Genomic DNA, 21,411 nt, shown 5'->3' on the forward strand with positions numbered 1-21,411 from the left:
ACAGCTGTCTATGCATTTGGGATTTGAGCCTGAGACAGCTGCTCAAACGACTCAGTCGCATCGTCCTTCGTCCTTCGACTGTGGCCTACCAACCGCCTTCTCCTGCTGCTGCTGCTGCTGCATTCCCTACTGTGGTCTTTTCCATGTCGCTGCATAGCTTTCAACGGCTGCTACTTTTCTTGACAGTGGCCCAGAGCCAAGGAATTCAAGCAATTTGCAGCAAAGCCATTTTGTCTTATTGTTGATTTAATACCGTCTGTCTACACACACACACACACTAACACACAGGGCACTTGCTATTGCTGCAATTTCATCTGTATTCAATTTAAATGGTTTCTAATTCAATTTATTTGCTTAATATCCATTATGGCAATTTGTTTCATTTCGATACATTAAAGGCTGCAAATAAATGCGAAATGAATTTTAATTATCAATGTGTTGCTCCAAAATTTGAATATGAACTTTAAATATCGTTGTTATTTCTAGTTCGTTATATAATTAGGCTAAACTGGCTTATAGCTAGCAATCAAAAGCACTATAGAAATAAAATAAATTTGAATATTTTTAACGTACGACAAGGAGAAGGAGTTCAAGCAGAATTAAATGTCATGATGCAAACGATCTTGCCCAAACATATCAGTTAATGCTTACCAATAATAAACAATTTCATTTTATTTATTTGTTTTCTTTATATTCAGTTTTTACAAATTTTGTTTGGACAACGTTTCTTCTAGCGTCGATCCCACGCAAGTAGGGATTTATCGATCTATCGATTTCCCAATTTCTTCCTTTCGATACATACTTATTTTAAGTGTTGTATTGTGCTTAATGATTACTTCATTTAAGTGTTGAGTAGTGCGTAGCGTTTACTTAGCTTTAGTGTTATTTAATGAATGAAAATTAAGAAATTACTCAAACTATCACAAAAATTAAATTTTACGGTTTATATCATAGTAAGCCTGTTATTAAACGAGAGCTTCGCTTTAAACAAGACCATAAAATATATGTTAGATGTACAACAAGTGTTGTCAGCATGCTTAGCATGCAACATCAACATGCATAGTAATATCAACGTAGTTTATATACTGGTCAAAACCATACAGAACACAGTTTAGTTTAGAGCTGGCTAAACTTCAAAATACTCGCAAATATGGGGGAAAGAGAGATAGAGAGAGAGAGCGAGAAAGAGAGAGAGTTATGCTCACATTCGGACGCCATAAAGTATGCAACGGAATCGAGCGTGTTCCGCTGCATTCCACAAACCGTGCTACCTGTTAAATATTCAAAATCATATGCATGAATAACATTGCTCTGGGTCGATCCCAGCTAGAAGAGGGCGAAAGGTGGAAGGTGAAAGGTGGCAGCAGCGATGAGGCAGTTTGACACAGCAGCAGCACAAGGCACAGCACAATATTCACATAAACACACACAGTCACACTTACTCATACGAACGCAACAATTTGTTCGTTTGCATATTTGATTTGTGTTTGTTTGTCTGTGTGAGTGTGCAATTTATGTGGCATTGAGAACTTTAGCGTATTTGACATGACCATACACACATACTTACTAAACGCTCACACAAACAGACTCGTAAATATGCCAAAGCGGACATGTAATTCAATTTATATGCATGACCCACACACACACACACACACACACACACGCACACGTATGTATTTAGTACTTTTGGCGAAAACTGTTGTTGCCCAACTAAAATACTTTAATCTAATGCCCAACAACAATTTACGCATTTTGGAGGATGGCAAGAAGAAACAAAATAAAATGCAGATGCGCCGTGAAAAATGGCGACATTTTGTGAAATTCGAGATTTGTATGATTTTTTTTTTTTGAGCAGTAATCCTGGCGAATAGAAATACACGAAATGCTGCCATAAAATATGCGAAATATGTTTGTTGTATTTAAACGTTCGGCTTACCCTGTGACCTTGAATATGACAGCTGAATAGAGTCCGCATTTAAAGAGTATCCTGTAGCACACTATTTCTGGGAGTATTCATTTAATATTCAATTGTGAAATGCCATTGATATGCATGCTAGCGAAATCCATTTGAATCAAATGTCTTAATTCAAATTTTGTTGATAGCATTCTACATTTTATACAATAATTTATAAGTGCACAAATATGATAAGAATTAAATACTTTTCGACGTCGGAATTTGTTCCTAGCTGTGATTGTTTCGCATTCTTGGCACAATTTTTGCGACACTTCTCATCTGCATGACACTTTACCATATGCGTTATGCAAATATGTGTGAAATATTGATATGCTGACACTTTCCTAATGCATAAATGCAACAAATGCAAGCCACAGTTTGTGAAAACTGGAAAGTTAAGGAGTTTCTCTGCAAAAGAATCGATAAAACGACACGTTGCGTATACTTACGTATACGTAATTTTTTGAACGCATTTTAAAGTAAACTAAAATGAATTGAACAATTTAAGAATATAGCATGTGTTAATATTCAAAATAGAAAATAGAAATGAATTTATTCTCTGAATCGAATTTACTGAAAATTAGAATGGGAGTTGAAGTTAGAAAATCGATAATGCGCTACGTTGCGTATACTTAATATACTGATTTCAGCTTAAATAAAATAATAAATTAAAAAATTCAAGAATTGAACTAAGTTGTTTAGTTAAGTTAACTAATTCTAAATCATTAAAAACAAAATTATAATAATATTAATAAATTACAAGAATTAAATAAAGTAAAATAAAATAAAATAAACAAAGTTTATATAATTTTTTTAAGTACGTTTTCTCTATTTTAAATTGGGACAATGGGCCGAAAATTTTTTTTTTTTAATGTTAGATTTATCTTAAAAACAAAGAGGTTTTAATTTACATGCATCTATTCTATAAATGTCAAATCATTGAAAATAAAATGCATTCTAAAATAAATTATGTCTTAGAAATCCCATTTAAAATTTGTCTAGCAACAGAGAAATATTAAATGAAAATATGCTCATATTAAGCAGAGAGTTGCTTAATTTTATATGCATTAAATACAAAGAATTCAGCACAATATTAAATCAATATGGTAAAGAACCTTTCAGTAAGTAGATTTATTTCTGATCAGTTTTCATATTTTTAATTTGAATTACCTTAAAAACTAAGAGATTCTAAGTAAAATCTATTGTATAGCAAAAAAAAATATAAAATTAGTTAAAATAAACTAAATTTCAAATAAAATTATGTCTTATAAATCCCATTTAAAATGTGTCGAGCAACAGAGAAATATTAAATGAAAATATGCTCATATTATGAATGCCAAAAGCAGAGAATTGCTTACTTTTGTATGCATTAAATACAAAGCATACAGCACATTATTAAACCCAAATTGAATCAATATGGTAGAACACTAAAGAACCTTTCAGTAACTAAATTTATTTCTGGCCAGTGATTGACTGGTTGATAAGTGAAATTTAGCTTGTCTCCCAAGACGTTGGCCATTATCTGGGTTGGTTCGAAAGACAATCAAAGTGTCTGTCAGGCCACAAATTGCTAATGGATGTGTGTGTGTGCCATTGTGTGTGTGTGTGTGTGTGTATGTGTATGTAAATAAAGTAAGCAATTTGCGTAGGCAGTGTGTGCGGTTAACCCGACTGCAAATGTTAAGAGTCACAATAGATTGAAGCGGAATCGCAGCAGACGCTTTGGCCTGGCTGCCTTACCTTGATTACATTGATGCATTTCTAGATCATTAAGCCAGCCGCCTAAACAACCATTATCAGCCAAGTCAATAAGTGTGTGCGTGTGTGTATGTGTGTGTGTGTCAACTTGCCACAAGTCGAAAGACAGACTTTCCAAATGGCCAAAAGCGTACACAAGCCAGAGTTTAGATATATATAGATGTATGTATGCGATGTTGGAGTGTTTATTTGTGTATGTATGTGTGAGCATCACTTCCGGTTGAGTGCACTAACACACACACACATACACACTGACACACAGATAGACACGCTTGTGGTGGCCTTTAGTGAGTGTCGTCGAGTCAACTCATTGGAAGCTTAATGGCAAATCAATGTGCCACCAAATGTGTCCAATCGACGCAGCAGCTGCGCTGCCATGGCTTCAACAATTCGAGCGACGCCTTCGCCTTCGCCTCCGCCTCGACCACATCATCAAGAGCGAACGGCAACACAAACCATGGGATGAGGTTCAGGTCCAGAGCGCTCCTCCTGCAAATGTGTTGATGACACTTGAATGAGTTTTGCGTCCTTTGTCCGTGTTGTTCGGCGTCTTACGCTAAATTGCGCATATTATTTATACATAAGAAATCAACTGACCATAAGTTTTGTATATTAGCTAATCGCTGCCCCTCATCCCGCCCAAAAAAAAGTTTCCTCCATAAGGAACTCACTTGAAAGTGAAAGCAGGAGCCAGTTCTTTCTACACACCCTCCCTCCCTCGTGAACGTTGTTACTTTATGAGCTTGATGATAAAGCATTTGTGGAATGCTACTCAAGTAGCTCGTAACCCTTGTGGCAGGGCAAGCGAACATTAAATTCCAATTACACGACAACTTGCTGTGTTAATGGCCAAGTTAATGCATTTGCATGGGCGTGGCATGCCAGAGGGTGGGCGTGGCAGAGCCAAGCATTATGCATACCTTTTATATGTATATTATGGCAGTAGTACTTTTAGTATTATGTATTATATATATTTTGTATAAAGTGCGAGTTTTGTACATGATTTGTGACAACACCTCAAAGAGAGCATCTTCCATTTCATCATCTCCCTCTCTCTCTCTCTTTGTGTTTGTATGATGATTAATTAAGCGGTAAAGTCAAGTGAGCTTTAAGCGACGCTACTGCTTGTTAATGTTGTTTATAAATAATACACATACAATTAGGCATTTGCTGGTTGTTGTTACACTTAACAATTAGGCTTAAAACTAACTTAGAATTAAACAGTTGCAACCGAGCGGCGTTCTCCTTAATGCTGCCATAAAATTGGGTGAGATATCCTCATCAAGTTGATGACGCCGACTCTTAATTGTACACTGCTCTCGATACCCTATCAGTTTTTGCTTTGATATACATACATATATTTATATAAATGTGAATGGGAGCGGGAACGGGAACGGGAAAGGGGGAGTAGGGAATTTGTATTTAATTGCTTAGCCGTGGGATTCGTATTCGAGTGCAGGCGCATAACTAAAGTAAACCTGTTTTTAATTAACATCACAATGCTGTAGAAAAGTTTCGTCAGTTTATCAATTAATCAGTTGCTTCAATTTGGTTTTTGGTTTGTGAATTCTGTACTCTGAATCATTTCAATAGCAGCACCAACGCGGATTCTCCACCTCGCCGAGGGCAATGTGCTCAATACTCCACGAGGGCGTCTCCAAACGGCCCTCGCCGGTTGTCTTCACATCCTGGCCATCAACCGGTATGCCAATGTGCACGTATGGCAATCGAAATGCAGCACTATCCGGATTGCGAGCGAGAGCGGCGGCCGTATAGCTGAAGGCAGTGTTGCCATTGGTGTAGGCCAGCGAATCGGTGGATTGAAAGGAGCGCAACGAATGCGTTTTACCCTCGTCGGCCAAACGCACCAGCCCCATCGCCGTGGATAAGAACACCTGCTCGAGGCCCTGATCCGTTTCGGTTGAGGTCTCAAAATAGGTGGCTCCAATTGAGCTGGCAAACACAAAGGCCTCGTCACGTGATACGGCGCGATGGGACTGCATGTCCATTTTGTTGCCAACCAGCGTGAGTATCATCGGATCCTGTACGTTGCGATGCAATTCCTGTATCCATGATTTGATTTCCGTAAATGTCTTGTATTGCGTCAGATCAAAGACCAAAATGGCAGCATTTGCATTGCGATAATACATGGGAGCAACGGCTCTGAAACGCTCTTGTCCAGCCGTATCCCAGATCTGCAATTGAAAGATGAATGCTTGAGAATGATTGTCCAATCAGCAGTATATAGTGGGTGAAGGAGAAGAAGGAAAAGGAGAAGGGGGGAGAACTTTAATTGAGTCATTCTGCGTTTATTCAGCAATTTTCGTCTTTATGTTTGTGCGCTTTTGCCACAATAATAACAATCATATTGTGGCTTTGCTTCTATAGTACTACTTTATGCTCCCCACAATCCAAATCTTCATAAAAAATTTGGGGCAACGACATGTCCACCAAGACAAAAGAGCTAAAAATCTCCGTACAACGCAAACTATTTGCCATTATTGCGTATGTGTGTGTGTGTGTGACATATAAAAGCGTATTCGAAATCGCATCGGGGAATATATATAGTCAGCCATTGCGAAAGGGGTGGCAACCCTAGCTTAAGGGGGAAAACAACTGTTAGCTTATCAATAAACTATAAAACAGAAAAAAACGATGATAGAATGAAAACAGCGCGATTCGGTCTAAAAAAAGCTAAAGGCAAATAAACACAAAGTGCAGTGGACGCAGAAATTGCAAATAAAAATAGAAAAAAAAAACGAAATGAAATGACCAAAGGAATAACAAAATGAAAGCATCAAATCCGCTGCTTTTACTACACTACTCCCAATACCAGATCCAATCCCAATTCCCGGTGGCAACAAAAAGCTCAGATTAGCTGCCGCTCAACCTCAATTGATAAAGCAAAATGGGATTACTTTGGCAACGGGGCGTGCTGAAAAATCCTTTTTACTCTCCACCATAAATAATCGGGACCGAGCACTTGTTGTACGTTGTACTCACTTGTAATTTGATTTTGACATCGTCCAAGATGATGTTGCAGGTGAAGAAGGAGACGGCTATCGTTGGCTCCTCGGCGCGATGTAGAGCGTTCTTAATGTACCTGATAACCAAACGAGATTTGCCCACGCCTACAAAATATAAAAAAGCAAAACAAATAGTATGAAAAATGCTGGCAATACGGTTTAAACTTGTTTAAACTCTACAACTGTTGTGTGTCTTCGGAAAGCAGTAGTTGAAGTCCTAGCTTTGATTTGTGTTTACCTAATAATGAAATTCTCACTATTTTAATTAATAGGTTAATTAGATTTCTTACGAAATCCCCTTTTCTCAATCAATATATGTATATAAATAGTAAGCAAACAAAATCATTTAAGAAATCCTCGCAAACTTTAAATTTATTTCAAAATCTACAGATGGTTTGTGTCTTCGATAAGCATTAGTTTAAGTACATACTAGCTTTTTAATAAATTCACACTGATTTGAAATTTTGGGGCAATCGCTTTTTATTTCACTTTTCATTTCGCTTTGTATGTTGAGTAAGATTTGCAGCCTCCTGGCTCTTTATTGGTAACTCCGATAGTCAGAAAAATTTGCTTTGTTTAACTCTTCACAGTGATATCTTGGTCTAGAGTCAAAACTGTAAAGGGCTTTACTACTGAATATCTTATCTTAGCGATTAATAAAAAATTTGCGCTGTTTGTTATCATATCTATCGCAAATAGTCGTATTTCAGCCTCTTTTCAAATTCACCTACTTGACAAAGCATAAAAAGATGTGAATGTAGGTCGGCCACGTAGAGATAAGAAACTGTTAAACGTGGTAATGTTGATGATTCTCAAATTAGGGAAAATTAATATAATCCGTACGCGTATTACGTATCGAATAAATAAGCAAAACAGTAAACAATAAACAAAAGGTGTTATTGAGTATCGGTTAGAGGCGCAAACAGTTGATAAGAAACTTGGAACTTCAAGTGGTTCCATATTTATGAATAAAATAACAACATTTTCTTTGTTATTTTGCCTCTGTGGAAATACTCTATAAGTCGATACGATACCAACAGCTGACTCATCTTATAGGGAAAGAACAAAAAAAAAAGAACAGATTAAGCAGAAAGTGCGCTTATTGTGGAAAATGTCGTTGAACGCACAAATGCAATTGTATACCATTGATATACATATAAACAATAAATATATATATGTACATATGTTTATGTATAGGTTACAATATAACGCTTGCTGACCTTGCAAATAATTATCGCGTTGTGTAAATACAAAAAAAAACAAATGCCAAAAATTAAATTTGCCAAAACAAAAAGAAAAAAAAAAAACAAACAAATATAAAATAAAGTGTGAAGCGAACAAAGAAGAGTCTGGAGAGTAGTGGAGACTTTAAACTGCTGTGTTTGCTGTGAATCCCCCTCTCATAAGCAAGGTTGAGGACGCCACGCCCCCTGCAGGGATTTCAAGGCTGGTTCTTATCGATTCGCGCGCCATTAATGTGAACTGCGTTCTGTGTGTTGTTATCTCAATGCAATTGCTGAAATTGTTTGCAATTTGCTCTGTCAATTCGGATCACAGCAAAAAGCTATCAAATTAACAACTGCCGTGAGGAATGCAAGTTCAAAGTCATTCATAAAATTCGAAATTCATCTGGTTTGAATTGCATTTATCGCTTACCTCGCGAGCCAAGCACAACCACTTTGCCCTCAATTCCTCGCATCTTATTTATTGGCTAATGTCAATCAGTTGTATGGCATGGCAGAGTATTTATTATTATGACGTTGCTATGTGTTGTGATGATGCGATGGCTGTTGATTTTGACGTTATATTATTGTTGTTGTTTCCTTTTGTTGAAAGTCAGTCAGAAGTGCTGCATTGATTTGCAGTTGGTCCACAAAGAAATTGTACAATAAAGAGCGACACTGGACTTCTACGCGTATCGCTTTGTTAGTCTCCCAATGAAATGCAATTTACACTTGAAGGAAACGCTGTTTACCAGCAACAGCACACACTTGTAACAAATAAGATAAATTATTTTTGTTTGTCTTGAGTAATTCGATGAATGCAATGTATCGATATCAAAACAGCTGTTCGTGTTGTGGATTTTGTGGAACAAATGCTGATGTGTGTGTGTGTCGACCAGGGCTGGACGAATATTATAATATTTTTAAATATTAATTTGACAAAGAAGAAGTAGTATGAAGCCAAGTAGAGCATACATGAAAAAAGTGAATTGGTTCGATAGCAAATTGGTCAATGAGTGTAACATCGATACTACTAACTTCGATACTTTCGCTTCGTGAACGAATTACGCCTTAATAAATAAATTTTTATAATAATAAATAAACGAAAAAAAAAATTGACATAACTTAAATACTAAAAATAAGTAAAATGATTATCTGATGTTTACTATCAGCATATCGATTGCAAAACTGAGGAAGTTTTTGAATCTAAAATATGGCGAAAGCCCTTCTATTTTGTCATTTTATTAAAAATTTATTAGTATTTTTAGAAATGATTAAAAATTTTTAAACGATTTATAAAGTATACATCGATTTCCTCAAACTTTCAAGCACTTCGGTTTATCTGAAATTAAAAAACAATAATTATATCGCAATGCTTATCGATACATGCATTTATTTCCATCGCTAAATTTCAAAGTTTAGACATAATTGTGTGAAGCCCACTGATGGTTCAGTGTCACTCTTCTGCTTGAATATTCTGATAAATCAACTTCTGAAAACCATGTGCACAACGTGAGTATGTAAACTAATCCCAATTGCCGTTAATATTGATACGGTTGTTTTTTTGTTAGATCGAGCGATTTGTTAAATAAAATGCTGGAAGACACCCACTTTGCTGACTGCGTAATAATTGTGGGTTCCGAAGAATTTAAATGCCACAAGGTGATCCTAGCATGTAACTCGGAGTTCTTTAAGCGTATGTTTTTGAGCGATTTCAAAGAGTCATCTGGAAGGATTGAACTGCAGGATGTGACACCAAAAATATTTACTATTTTTCGTAATTTCATGTATACACATGATTCGAAAATTCTTGATGTATTGGATTTTAAAGAAGTGGTTGATTTGTTTAAGTGCGCTCATATTATTCGGGCACTATGCGTACTAAAAGAATGTGAAAGCAAACTAATTCGCCATTTCGAAAACGAGCATTATTACTTGGCAGTTTTTGAATTGGCCCATAAGTATGCAAATCCCTGCCTTATCTCTGCCTTAACTCTCAAATATGAAAATAATTATACGAGGATGACAGATATTAAGGTTCCCAAGCAAGTTCTTCAATTTGATTTAGACATTTTTAAACAATGGATTTCCATGCTAACAACTGGAACCGTATTAATTTCCCGTTATCGAATGATTTATGAATATATGAGCTATCAAATAAAAAAAATACCAAAAGATGAGAGGAATGTTGAAGAGATTAACAAAAATTTTGATGATGTCCTTAAAGTTGCCGGCTTTAAAAAATATCCTATGGGAGAAATTGATCAGATGTTGAAAGATAGAAGCCCTGAGCCAGATGAGCAATGTATAATTATGTTTAATCTAATTGAAATGAAAAAAGAAATTGTTAATCTATAATGCTGTACTACAACATTCAATCGAAATAAAACTACAAATTGACATTTGCTTTTTTGTTTTAATACACAATTTGTCCAAACACTTAAATGGGATTTCCTTCAATATTAAGAAATAAAGTGCAATTGTTTTTCGATTTGTTTTTTTTTCTGCTTTTGTTTTTTGCATTATTATAATGATTTTGTATCCGTAAATTTGTAGTTATATTTATGTTTGTTTAGTTTTTAATATTTTGTATATACTTTTTATATGTATATATATGCATGTCTATATATTTATATATATAGATATATATATATATATATATTTGTAATTATATTTAAATCGATATAGGTAAAGGTATGTAGATAGGTAATAATATTCATTCGCCTGTTTGTTGTGTTGTTTGCTTGGTTTTACCCCTAATTTTCTCTCATTTCTCGCGCATTCGGTCACATAGCTATAACATCTTAAACATCATTACAATAATCAATCGTATTTATATATATATATTCTCATATATATGGTATATATATATATCATCTTTTTTTTGTGTTGGTTTGCATTACTTCGAATTGTATCTTATGATTTAGTTTATGTACTTAGAGAGTAGCGTCATCGAGCATATTGAATTCGTCAGAGCTAAGGGTTCTATCGTAAATGTGAAGGGATTTGGATACGGGATGAAGTGGGAGTGGTAAGGGAAGTGGAACCGTTGCACGGTCAACACATAAGCACAATCTCACAATTTTCATGTTTTGTTATATATATATATATATATTCATTCCATATCAGTATTGTTGTCCAACTTTCTTTCGTTCGTTTTTTATATTTGCTTAGAGGATGAGGAGTAGGAGAAGGTTTTCTCGATTGGGATTGGCAAATTCAATATACTAGATGGAGATACTTAATTTTGTGTCTAGCTTTCTAGAAATGTCCTTCAAGTGGGCTTTGTTTTGCATATTTTGCATTTCGCTTGGTTTTAAACGTTCTCTGAGTTCTCGTCGCCACCAACGACGACACAGCTGCTCCCGCTCCTGCTCCTAATCTTGCTCATACTTGTACTCCTGATCCTACTCGTACTGCTATTGCTGCTGTTGCTGCTGCTGCTGTTACAACTGGTCCAGTTGTGTGTTTATTATTATTTGCCTTTGTTGAGTTTCTGCTTCTGAATGCGGACGCATCAGAGCACTTCGGACACATATTTGGGTCGTTTAGCAACTGTGGCATCAGTGGTACCGCATTCCTCCTCCCCGGCCTCCATGTGACCACTGTAATCTGTTGGTAGCTCTTCGTAGATAATCTCTGAGTGCTGTTGCTGCTGCTGTTGTTGTTGCTGCTGTTGATGTAGCGTCGGCGGAGCCGGATGCGATACGGCCATTACGTGATTCCTTTTCAGCGCAATCAAAGCACCCACACCTCCACCTCCTCCATCTATGTGCGCCTGCTGCACAGTAACACCAGCACCTTGATTGCTCACATAGTACGGACTGCCGCTGCTGCAATAAATTGAAATATTAACAATTGACATACTATTGATAATCGCAATGGTTTTTACTCACTTGTATTGATTGGAATTATTGGGCAGCGTCTGTGGTGGCTGTTGCTGTTGTTGTTGCTGCTGTTGTTGTTGCTGGTGTGCATTTTGAGAGTTGTAAATGATTTCTGCAAAAATACATGTATTACTCCAAATATATTAATTATAGCATCGCATGCAATTGCTTACCAGCATCGGCGGCACGCTGCTCCAGCGACATGCCGGGTGAGCCAGGTGCTGATTGCAGCACAATATCCTGGAGTGGTGAGCTCTCGCGTGAATTATCTGTAGGATGATAGAAAGTGTCATTGATGTTCCATTATGATAGTCTTGTCTCAGCTACGATATCGACTTACCCATATGACTGGGCGACACTGGAGCCGAGCGTGGCATTCCGTAGGGCGGACGGAAACCCTGGCTGCTGCGCTGGCGACGCTTCTTGTAGCTGTGATCGATCAGCTTGGCACCACTATCCGGATCGATGCGCCAGAATGATCCCTTACCGGGCTCATCCTGCGAACGTGCCACCTTGATGAAATACCTGTAGATTGGCAAACAATGAAGTAAGCGAATCAGAGATAAAAAAAACAAGCAAATCAATTAACGAACCTATTCAAACTGAGATTATGACGTATGGAATTCTGCCAGCCCTTGTTTGTCTCCTTGCGGTAGTACGGATAGTGCTTGACAATGAATGAATAAATGCCCGAGAGTGTCAGCTGCTTGTCCGGCGCGGCCGAAATGGCCTGAACAATTAGCTGGGCGTAACTATACGGCGGCTTCTCATTGTGGTTATAGCTGGCTGTCGATGGTGTCTGGAATAGATCCTGCTGCAAAATGATCACATTCACAAATTAGTGAAAAACATAGACAATATGAAGTATGCAAGCATACCGTATTATTATTGCTGTAGTTGTTGTAGCTATTCGTCTGATTCTGATGGAAACCCTGACGTGGACTAGCCGGACAACTGTTGGCAGCGCTTATTGTACCTGCAAATGAAAGAAATCATTTAATCAATTAATCCAAAAGTCATATAGATTCCTAAAACCGCTCTTAATACAAACTACTTAGAAGCCTCCTAATTTAAACGTTTTCACATTTGAATTTGCGATATTCTATTTCCCTTAGTTGCTGCGATTTGGGTTAAAATCAGCCCTTAGATGATGACCATCTAAGGCATGATCATGGTTCATAAAATTAAGAACGTTTAATGTATTTACTCTTGTAAAGAATTGTAGGTTGAAGTACTTAGGCTAAGTAATAAATTTCAGATTGGAGACATCCAATTAGACAACAACTTCTTGCCCAATTGGTATTTAGTATTTGGTAAAGAAAATACACTTGCCAGTTGGTGACAAATAGGGGCTCTTCTGCTCCTTTTTGGGTATTGAAATCTTGAGCGGTGAATAAATGGCAGCTCCATCGCCGCCAGCAGGCAACAAATGAGACGCTGCTGTTGCTGGCGCTCCTGGTAGACGCTGTTGTTGCTGCTGCTGCGATTGTTGTTGTTGTTGTTGCTGCTGCTGCTGTTGTTGCTGCTGCTGCTGATGCAGCGATGTGTGGTGAAGCGGGTGGTGAGGTGCATGTGGGAGTTGATGATGCGATGGCAGCGGTTGCTGTTGTTGTTGCTGCTGTTGCATGTGATGCGCTGATTGCTGCTGTTGTGGCTGCTGGCTGTGATGATGCGTTGCCTGCATCGAATGCAGATCATCCCTTGGCGGTGGCGTTATAATGACATGAGCAGCAGCTCCACCCGACGCACCCGGCACTGCAGCTGGACTGCTTAATACCGATGATGCCGGCGCCAATGATGCTGCATCGGGCGCCAAGTCCGTCGTCGGTGATGTCACAAAGCTCTCGAATTCGATGCGTATCTCAGTACTCGGGAATCGAAAGAAGCAGCTGCAACAATTGAGATAATGTTATTCAGCGAATCAATTACAGAAAAAACGGGTATGTTATTGTTACCGTTGGGGCAATCGCAGTGGATCGACGTGGCGTCGCTGCAGGAAATCTTCAACGAATATGCCATTCTTGCTGAGGCACTGCACAAAGAAGGCGCGACGCTCGGGATCGTAGAGCACCTGGAAATGTTTCCGCGATACCAAATTGTTCTCGGCGACATTGAAGTGCACCATAGATGTGGACGAGTTGCGACCAATGACGGTCACCTCGTCCGTTATGTGCAGCAGGTCCTCGTTAAAGCGCAGCACACCAACTGCATTCGCTGGCGGCGTACTCGAGCTCGACGAGCTGGCGGCAACTACATGGGCAGGTGGGTGGTTTGCTGAGTTGTTATTATTATTTTGATTGTTTGCCAATTCGGCGCTGCTATTGCTATTGTTATTATTATTGTTGTTGTTGTTATTGCTACTGCTGCTATTGTTGTTGTTTAGGGCTGCGGCGGCGCCATGATGCAGCTGCAGCATGTCCTTGGCTATGGCAACAGTTGCCGCGTCTGCGGCAGCGGAGGTGGGTGTGTTTAGAACGGTGTGAACCGTTACAATGTGATTGTTGTTGCTGTTGTTGTTACTGCTGTTGCTGATGTTGTTGTTACTGATGTTGGTGGTGGTTGCTAGTGTTGTGGTTGTTGTTGTAGTGGCGGCCATTGAAAGGTATCCACTTGCACACTGCTTCTTGTAAACTGCAAAGGTAAAATATGTTAAAATAAATATGATTTTTTTTTATTTATATCTTATACATTTTCTTTTTCTATATTTTTTTTCTTGTTATCACAAATTATTTAGTGAATGGTTTCTTTTAATTTCAATTTTACTTATTTTTTGGCTTTAAATTATTTTATTTTATTTTTTCCCAATTGGATTGTTTGTTCCCAATTTAATTCTAAATGCTGTTCATTTTAATAAATAAACACTTGTGTGAACACATGCACACACAGGGGCATCATTTGTTTTTGTTTATTTTGTTTTCTTTATTGCTCTTTCGTTTTCTCTAGCTTTACTTGTCTTTATTTTTCTTTTCGTTTTTTTGTGTGTATGCGGCGCGCTAAAATTTATCGCAAATAGAATTAACAAAGCGCGTGTTGCTCACCAAACCAAATGAAACACACAAAAATTAAGTTAATTAATTTATTTGTGCAGCTTTTCACGCGTGTTGTGAACTTTTTATGCTCAAGGTTTTTCGTCAGCCAACAGCCAAAAAAAAGAAACACTCACACACTAAATATACAAAGCACACACACTTTACTGGCAGTTTGTCTCCGTCTCCCACTTTGCGGAGAGCGCAACATATACAGCCATATATGTATGTATGTGTACAAAAACACATGTACTTACATTTCGTTTCGTTTTTCAGTTTTTGCTTTGCTTATGTTTTGCTACCATACACGCACAAACACATGCACACCCTGCATGCATATCAACTCGTACGCGCACTCGGCAACAAGCAAAACCAAAAACAGCCGACACAACAACAATAAAAACAATAATAACACTACTACTACGTTGCGGCGGCACTACGTGAGTAAACGAACGCATACACACATACAACAAGCGTTCACTCATACAAACATACGCTTGGCAAAACACAATGCGTTGAGAGAGTCGTTGTGCGCGCGTGCGCTCTCTCGCAATGCGGCATCAGTTTTGCCCGGGCAGAGAGAGAGTGCGAGAGTCCCCAACACGGGTTCTCGATTGGAGCAGCTGCCGGCCCAAAGCCATCTTAAAATTTATGTGTTTTTTTTCGTATGCTTATTGTGCAACGTGCGAGTAGCGCATTCATTACATCTTCATTCTTCTTCTTCTCTTACTTCTGGAAGTTCGCTATTTTTACTGTGCTTTTGCTGCGTCACCAGTGTTGCTAAATGTGCAAAAACATGATTTAAGCAAGTGATTTGCTGCTTTACACTTATCACAAAAGATTGTTTACAATTTTTGTTGTTTTTTTTTTTTTATAGTGTTTGAGGTCGTTGCTATTGTAATGTAATAATTATATTAATAACAAACGAACAATAACCGATTGTTTTTAATCTATTCAGGAAATTATGAATTTTTTTATTTAGTTTTTTTTTTTTATCAATTTTGCCAAAAATATAATATTTTACTACACATTTGTATTTTATTTTATTGTGTACACAGTTTAATAACCCTGAAAATTGTATATTGTTTTATATATTGTAAATAATTTAATTTCAATCATATTTGAATTTTTGTTTTTGAAAAAATTTGAATTACATTTTCCAATTGTCATCGAACGCCGCAACTCTATTTGAAAGCAAACATATTTTTGCCAATAAGCTTAAGGCAACACTGGCAACTGGCACATAGTAGCGTGCTCAGTTGGATTTTTATATTTGCTTTTGGCTCGCACAAGCAAGACAATCAGATTGTGTCAGATGTACGCGCGTACATCTTCTGTACATACAAAAATATGTACATACGATAGATATGGCATAGAGTGGGAGAGAGGGAAAGAGAGGGTAAGCCCCCACATGGCTCCCCATTCAAAATCGATCGAGCGAGCTTGCATGCGCCAACATGCAAAATGAAACCAAAATAAAATCAACGAAAACAACGTAAATAAAATGCTATAAAAATAAATACAACAAAAAGCCTACACTCACACCATCAAAGCAAGTCAACGTATCACGCACACACACTCGCACTCAGACTCGTGTGTTGTTAGGTCACTGCTACGCTGCTGCTTCGCATCAGCAAAACAGAAACACAATAAATAAATAAAAACACCAAAATACACACACACACACACAGACAGAGAAGCGCGCGCGCGCATGTATATACATATAAAAACAAGACACTCACACTTGCATACACATATTTAGATATACACATATATTGAAAATGCGTAAAAATGCCGCTCGTTGATTTTTCAGCTAGCAACGGAACTAAAAGAGAAAAACCAAAAAGCAAAAACAAACGACGTCGGCGCAACTCCACCTGCTTGCATGTACATACATACATTTACACATACACATACATACGTGTGTATGTATTTCTTGTTTGTCTCTTGCTTATTATTGTGCAGACAAAAAGGACAGACGGAAAGCGTAAACACACAAAAAGCACACTTTTCACAACGTACATCAATATACATGTGTATGTATGTACAATACATGTATCTATGCATGTATGTACGTTGTGTCGCTCGTTGGTTAGCGATTGCGTAAACTTGCCGCCCGCTTTTTTTCCACCTAACACCAAAATATGTACACATAGTTAAGAGTACACACTAACGCACATACACATAAATCAGTACATATATATATACATCAATCACTAGGAACAATCCATGTTCCAAAATAACAAAATATTTATATTTTGCTTTGCATAGCTCCAAGCTTTTTTTACTGCTCTACCATTTTATTATTTAGAAATTACATACATACAATTTGTTTTTGTTATTACATTTGGTGTTGTGCTCGATTATCAAACTGAACTGTTTTTGTTATTCGCTTTTTATTATTATTTCGCTTTGGTTAGGTTTTTTCTTTTTGTTTTTGCTTTTGCGTTTTCTATTTTTTGCACAGAAAATTTAGCACACAACACGTTTTTTCGTGCAGTTCGTCGTTCGCCACTGCGCGAATGTCTGTGTGCGTGTGTTTGTGTGCATACGTGCATGTGTGTATCAACATCATGTTTGCGTATGTATATTATTTTTCTTTCTATCGGCTCGTTCGCCTGCCCAACTTGTTTATTATTATTTTTTCCGTACCTTTTTGTTACTGCTGCTGTTGGTTTAACTACGATTCTTATGTGAACTCCTAAGGCAAATTACTGTACACCGTCAATTTAAGCTTACTTTAAACGTTATTTGTGCACTTTTCACAATTTTAATGCGGTTTTTTCAATTCTTTTTTGCTTGCAGCGCGCTCCGCAGCAGCTGCCCATGTGGGACCAGGGTGACCGAAAGTGGAATTTTAAAAATGCGCTATTTAAACACGAAACATATACCAAGGTATAGATATTCAGAATTATAACTTGGTTACACTTAATGAGATATATTAGCATTTTCAAGAAACGATTAATTTATATATTTTTTGTATAAAAGAAACTTACTATTGCCTAAAATAACCATGTTAACATAGTAAACGGATTGAAATGAATGTCTTTAAAAACTAATTATAACTGCACGAAAAATTTTGTTTTAATGAATTTCTATTTAAATACCAAGAAGTACATACCATACCAAGCCATTCGTAACATGGTCACACTATCGAGCACAGCTGATGTTAAAAGTGTCTGTTAATCGAGGCGTTTTGTAACAAGTTCGCATGAGCTTGGCGACTTCAATTTAATTGTCGATTCATTTTAAACTAGTTTTCTCTGTGACAATGCAAAGTTTAACTCGCTTGTTAGCCAATTGCACGCTGACGCTGCACCCACAACAGCAACGCGTCGTTGCTGCAGCGTTGCAACAACAACAACTGCGTACAAAGACAAAATATGTAGAGAAACCGAAACCGGGAGCCGGACAACAATTCCGGCGTATTGTGCATTTTCCCGAAGAGTATACTGTGCAACCGCTAAAAATCACACATCTCGCTGGCCGAGATCCCGTCACCGGTCGCATGGTGGCCAAAGGCATTGGCGGTGGTATTAAGCAGCAATATCGTTGGATCAAATGGGTACGTGATGGTCCCAGCGAAGAAGGAGCGACGCAAGAGGAGCGCGTTGTGGAGCTGCTGCGCGACGGCTGTCGCACCGCCAAAGTCGCGCTCGTCGCCGTGGGCGATGAGCTCAAGTACATATTGGCCACTGAGAATATGCGTGAGGGCGACATACTGAAGACATCACGCTTTATTCCCCGCATACCAGGTGAGAGCGACGCAATTCAGCCATTTCTTCGAAAGTGATGTAACAATTGTGGATTTTTTGCAGTGCGTCCCAATGAGGGCGACGCTTATCCGCTGGGCGCCTTGCCGGCGGGCACACGAATTCACTGCCTCGAGAAGAATCCCGGCCAGCCTTGCCATCTGATCCATGCAGCGGGTACCTTTGGCACCATACTGCGAAAATTCGACGACAAGGTTGTGGTGCAATTGCCCTCTAAGCGGGAGTTTGCCTTCGATCGCACCTGCATGGCAACCGTGGGCCGATTGTCTAACATTGAGCACAACAAGGAGCACGTAGGCAGCGCGCAACGCATGCGTGAGATGGGCAATCGACCACGCTCGGGTCTGTGGAAGCGCAAGGAGGGCAAACACGGTCGTAAGGTGCGTCGTTTGCCACCCATGACAACGATAGCGCCGCCAGCCGCGCCCAAGGAGCAGGAGATTCGTCTGACACTCAATTTGTAATTAGGAGGCAAATTTATACCCTGTAGTCAGCTGGGTGCTTGGGTATATTAATTTCAAGTTAAATGGAAATGTATGACCGCGTATTTAAGTTATAAATCTTGTTTTGCTTTAGCCCGTTTCTTTCACTAAACATTGAAATTGTTGAAAACAAGCAAAGCAGTTTTTTATATCCGGTAGCTAAGGGGAAGATGGCATTACACCTGAGAAATGTGTGAAAATTGAAATATTAGCTATTGAACCAATTATTTCTAAAGAAGTTATACATTATACTTGAGAAATATTCCATAAACTCCCCGGTTACAAAAGCTTAGATGTCTTTTATCAGATTTAGGTCCCCGAAATTTTGAATCATATCTTATGAGTTGAAAATTTGTTTTAGAAGAGTTTAGCTTCTAGTGTTCTCAGAATTGTGTTATTTGAATTGTAAACTTGTAACGTAGCTAGTATCTCGAACTTGAGCACCCTTGTCTGCACAATGCTTTAATCATTTTGTGTTCGATTTTGATGGTCTGCTTTATTACTATGTGAGCCATGTGCAAGCATTAAAGAACTAGAGATTTACGATCTATTTGCGCGACTTCTTCATGGAGAAGCCAGTGCCATGGAAGCTGTCTGCTTCGCCAGCAGCAGCCGCCTCTCCAGCACTCTCGCCATCATCCTGTCCACGATCACTGATTGGTCGAATACTGCGATCGAATCGCAACAGACCAAATTGGAATTCATAGTCGGGCACGCCGCGTGGTAAGATCTTCTTCAGCACCGGCGTTTCCAGTTGGCTATCCTTCTTCTTTTTGCCATCGAGTCGCACCCCAGAGCCCTGGAACGTTTCGACCACTTCCTCGAGCACAGTTCCACCATCGGCGGGTTCGTTGCTGTTACTGCTGCCAGCTGCCTGGCTGCCCGACTGATTGTTGCCCGCCTGTGGGGCCGTGTGCTCCTTGTAGCCAACGGGTGCCTCGAACTCCACGTTCATGTCGCACTCGATGATGCTGACCGCGTTGCCAGGTCGCGTTTCCAGCACACACAGTTCGTAGACCTTTTTGTTGTACTTGATCGCAATGACATCGCCCTTGGTCAGGCAGGCAAAATTGCGCAGCGCATTCTCCAGTACCGCCTTGGGATTGGTGATGTCCAGAAAGTCGGTGGAGTGCGGCTGGAACTTGGAGAAAGTCGCAACCTGCAGCGAGACGCTCTCGATGTTCAGTATGTCGCCCTCCTCCAGCAGCAGATTGTGCATCATCCAGTAGGGCAAATAGCACTTGCCTTCGTCCGCCACAAACTCGAGGACGCCGGCATGCGAAGTCCTCGATTTCTTGCGATTTGTCAGCTTGAAGAGCATCGGATACTCGACATTGAGACGCGTCAGCGTGTCCAGCGCTGAGGGTGGCATGATGACTGCCAGGAAGAAAGGCAAATTTGTGTTTCATTATAGTGAAAGCTATGTGAAGGGGACGCCTTTCTTGGGCAGACACTGTTTCTATGATCTTAACCAGGCTCCATTGAGTTTGACAGTATTCAGACAACAATCTTATAGGACAAACCACAAATGCACTTGACAATTGTAACGGTATCTCGCAGTCGAGCACACTGCACTCTTCTGTTGTTCCTGCTATTGTTTTTGAGTTTGCTTTACTCACTTTTTCCGCCTTTTTCCACATCGGATCGTTCGTTGCCTGGCAGCATCGACACTGAGAAGCATTTGTAAGTGGCCTGGAAGTTGCGACCAGCGTCGGGGAACATCATGTTGAAGCCACTAAAGTGGAACATTGCAACTATAGCGACACCGACAAAATTTTAATTTAAAGTAATTCCGTTCGTTTTTTGTTCTGTCACGATTTGTTTTTGTTGTGAAAACAAAGTGAAATAGAATTAGAGATGGCACTATCAATGCATCGATGTTTTTGGTTTATTTTTAAAATAGCCAATCATCGAGTATTTTATTACGGGCAAAATATTGTCTACATTTTTATTTAAGATTTTGATCAGTTTTTTTTTAATTTAAAGCCTTCTTTTGTCAACTATTAAATCTGAGTTGTTTAACAGCTGTTTTTTGTTGGGTGAACGTTTTTACTCCGAGATATATGAACGGGCAGAAACCCATTTACCCCCTGATTACTTTTCATTTAGCTGTATGGTATGCAAAGAGGCAGTTGATTTGAAATTGAAAAATTACAATTTTTCGCAAAATAGTTTAAAATATAATGTAATTTAACAGCGGCGATATCTTGGCCCTTGCTGTTGTGATTGCTGAAGTTTCCGCCAGCCGAAAACTGTGAAATTAAATATCCCCTGCTTTTACA

General features: G+C 38.8%; 4 protein-coding genes across 6 annotated transcripts; 1 reads left to right on the top strand and 3 right to left on the bottom strand.

The window, feature by feature from the left end:
* Positions 1–4,660: 4,660 nt before the first annotated feature.
* On the bottom strand, positions 4,661–8,792 carry LOC132794380 (uncharacterized). Of its 2 annotated transcripts, XM_060804800.1 has the most exons (3): positions 8,395–8,789; positions 6,716–6,843; positions 4,662–5,907 (listed from the first exon to the last, which is right to left on the bottom strand). In XM_060804800.1, the coding sequence occupies exons 1-3, from the start codon at positions 8,435–8,437 to the stop codon at positions 5,299–5,301; spliced, it is 780 nt and encodes a 259-aa protein (XP_060660783.1). In that variant the 5' UTR covers positions 8,438–8,789; the 3' UTR covers positions 4,662–5,298. The 2 variants fall into 2 exon arrangements, with proteins under 2 accessions (XP_060660784.1, XP_060660783.1); XM_060804801.1 differs by lacking the exon at positions 6,716–6,843 and having other exon boundaries at positions 4,661–5,907; positions 8,395–8,792.
* A 1,565-nt stretch (positions 8,793–10,357) lies between these two features.
* On the bottom strand, positions 10,358–16,059 carry LOC132788427 (forkhead box protein K2). Of its 2 annotated transcripts, none has more exons than XM_060795853.1 (9): positions 16,029–16,059; positions 13,804–14,479; positions 13,181–13,737; positions 12,727–12,824; positions 12,442–12,659; positions 12,189–12,373; positions 12,022–12,117; positions 11,858–11,960; positions 10,358–11,794 (listed from the first exon to the last, which is right to left on the bottom strand). In XM_060795853.1, the coding sequence occupies exons 1-9, from the start codon at positions 16,042–16,044 to the stop codon at positions 11,479–11,481; spliced, it is 2,265 nt and encodes a 754-aa protein (XP_060651836.1). In that variant the 5' UTR covers positions 16,045–16,059; the 3' UTR covers positions 10,358–11,478. The 2 variants fall into 2 exon arrangements, with proteins under 2 accessions (XP_060651836.1, XP_060651835.1); XM_060795852.1 differs by having other exon boundaries at positions 12,442–12,662.
* Positions 16,060–18,013: 1,954 nt separating this feature from the next.
* Positions 18,014–19,267, top strand: LOC132788430 (large ribosomal subunit protein uL2m). The gene is made up of 2 exons (XM_060795855.1): positions 18,014–18,629; positions 18,693–19,267. The coding sequence occupies exons 1-2, from the start codon at positions 18,146–18,148 to the stop codon at positions 19,109–19,111; spliced, it is 903 nt and encodes a 300-aa protein (XP_060651838.1). The 5' UTR covers positions 18,014–18,145; the 3' UTR covers positions 19,112–19,267.
* Positions 19,268–19,517: 250 nt separating this feature from the next.
* On the bottom strand, positions 19,518–20,977 carry LOC132788429 (ubiquitin fusion degradation protein 1 homolog). The gene is made up of 2 exons (XM_060795854.1): positions 20,749–20,977; positions 19,518–20,506 (listed from the first exon to the last, which is right to left on the bottom strand). The coding sequence occupies exons 1-2, from the start codon at positions 20,876–20,878 to the stop codon at positions 19,677–19,679; spliced, it is 960 nt and encodes a 319-aa protein (XP_060651837.1). The 5' UTR covers positions 20,879–20,977; the 3' UTR covers positions 19,518–19,676.
* Between the last annotated feature and the right edge of the window lie 434 nt (positions 20,978–21,411).

Source organism: Drosophila nasuta, chromosome 3 (genome assembly GCF_023558535.2).
Source record: "Drosophila nasuta strain 15112-1781.00 chromosome 3, ASM2355853v1, whole genome shotgun sequence".
In the NCBI taxonomy this organism is placed as follows: Eukaryota; Metazoa; Arthropoda; class Insecta; order Diptera; family Drosophilidae; genus Drosophila; species Drosophila nasuta.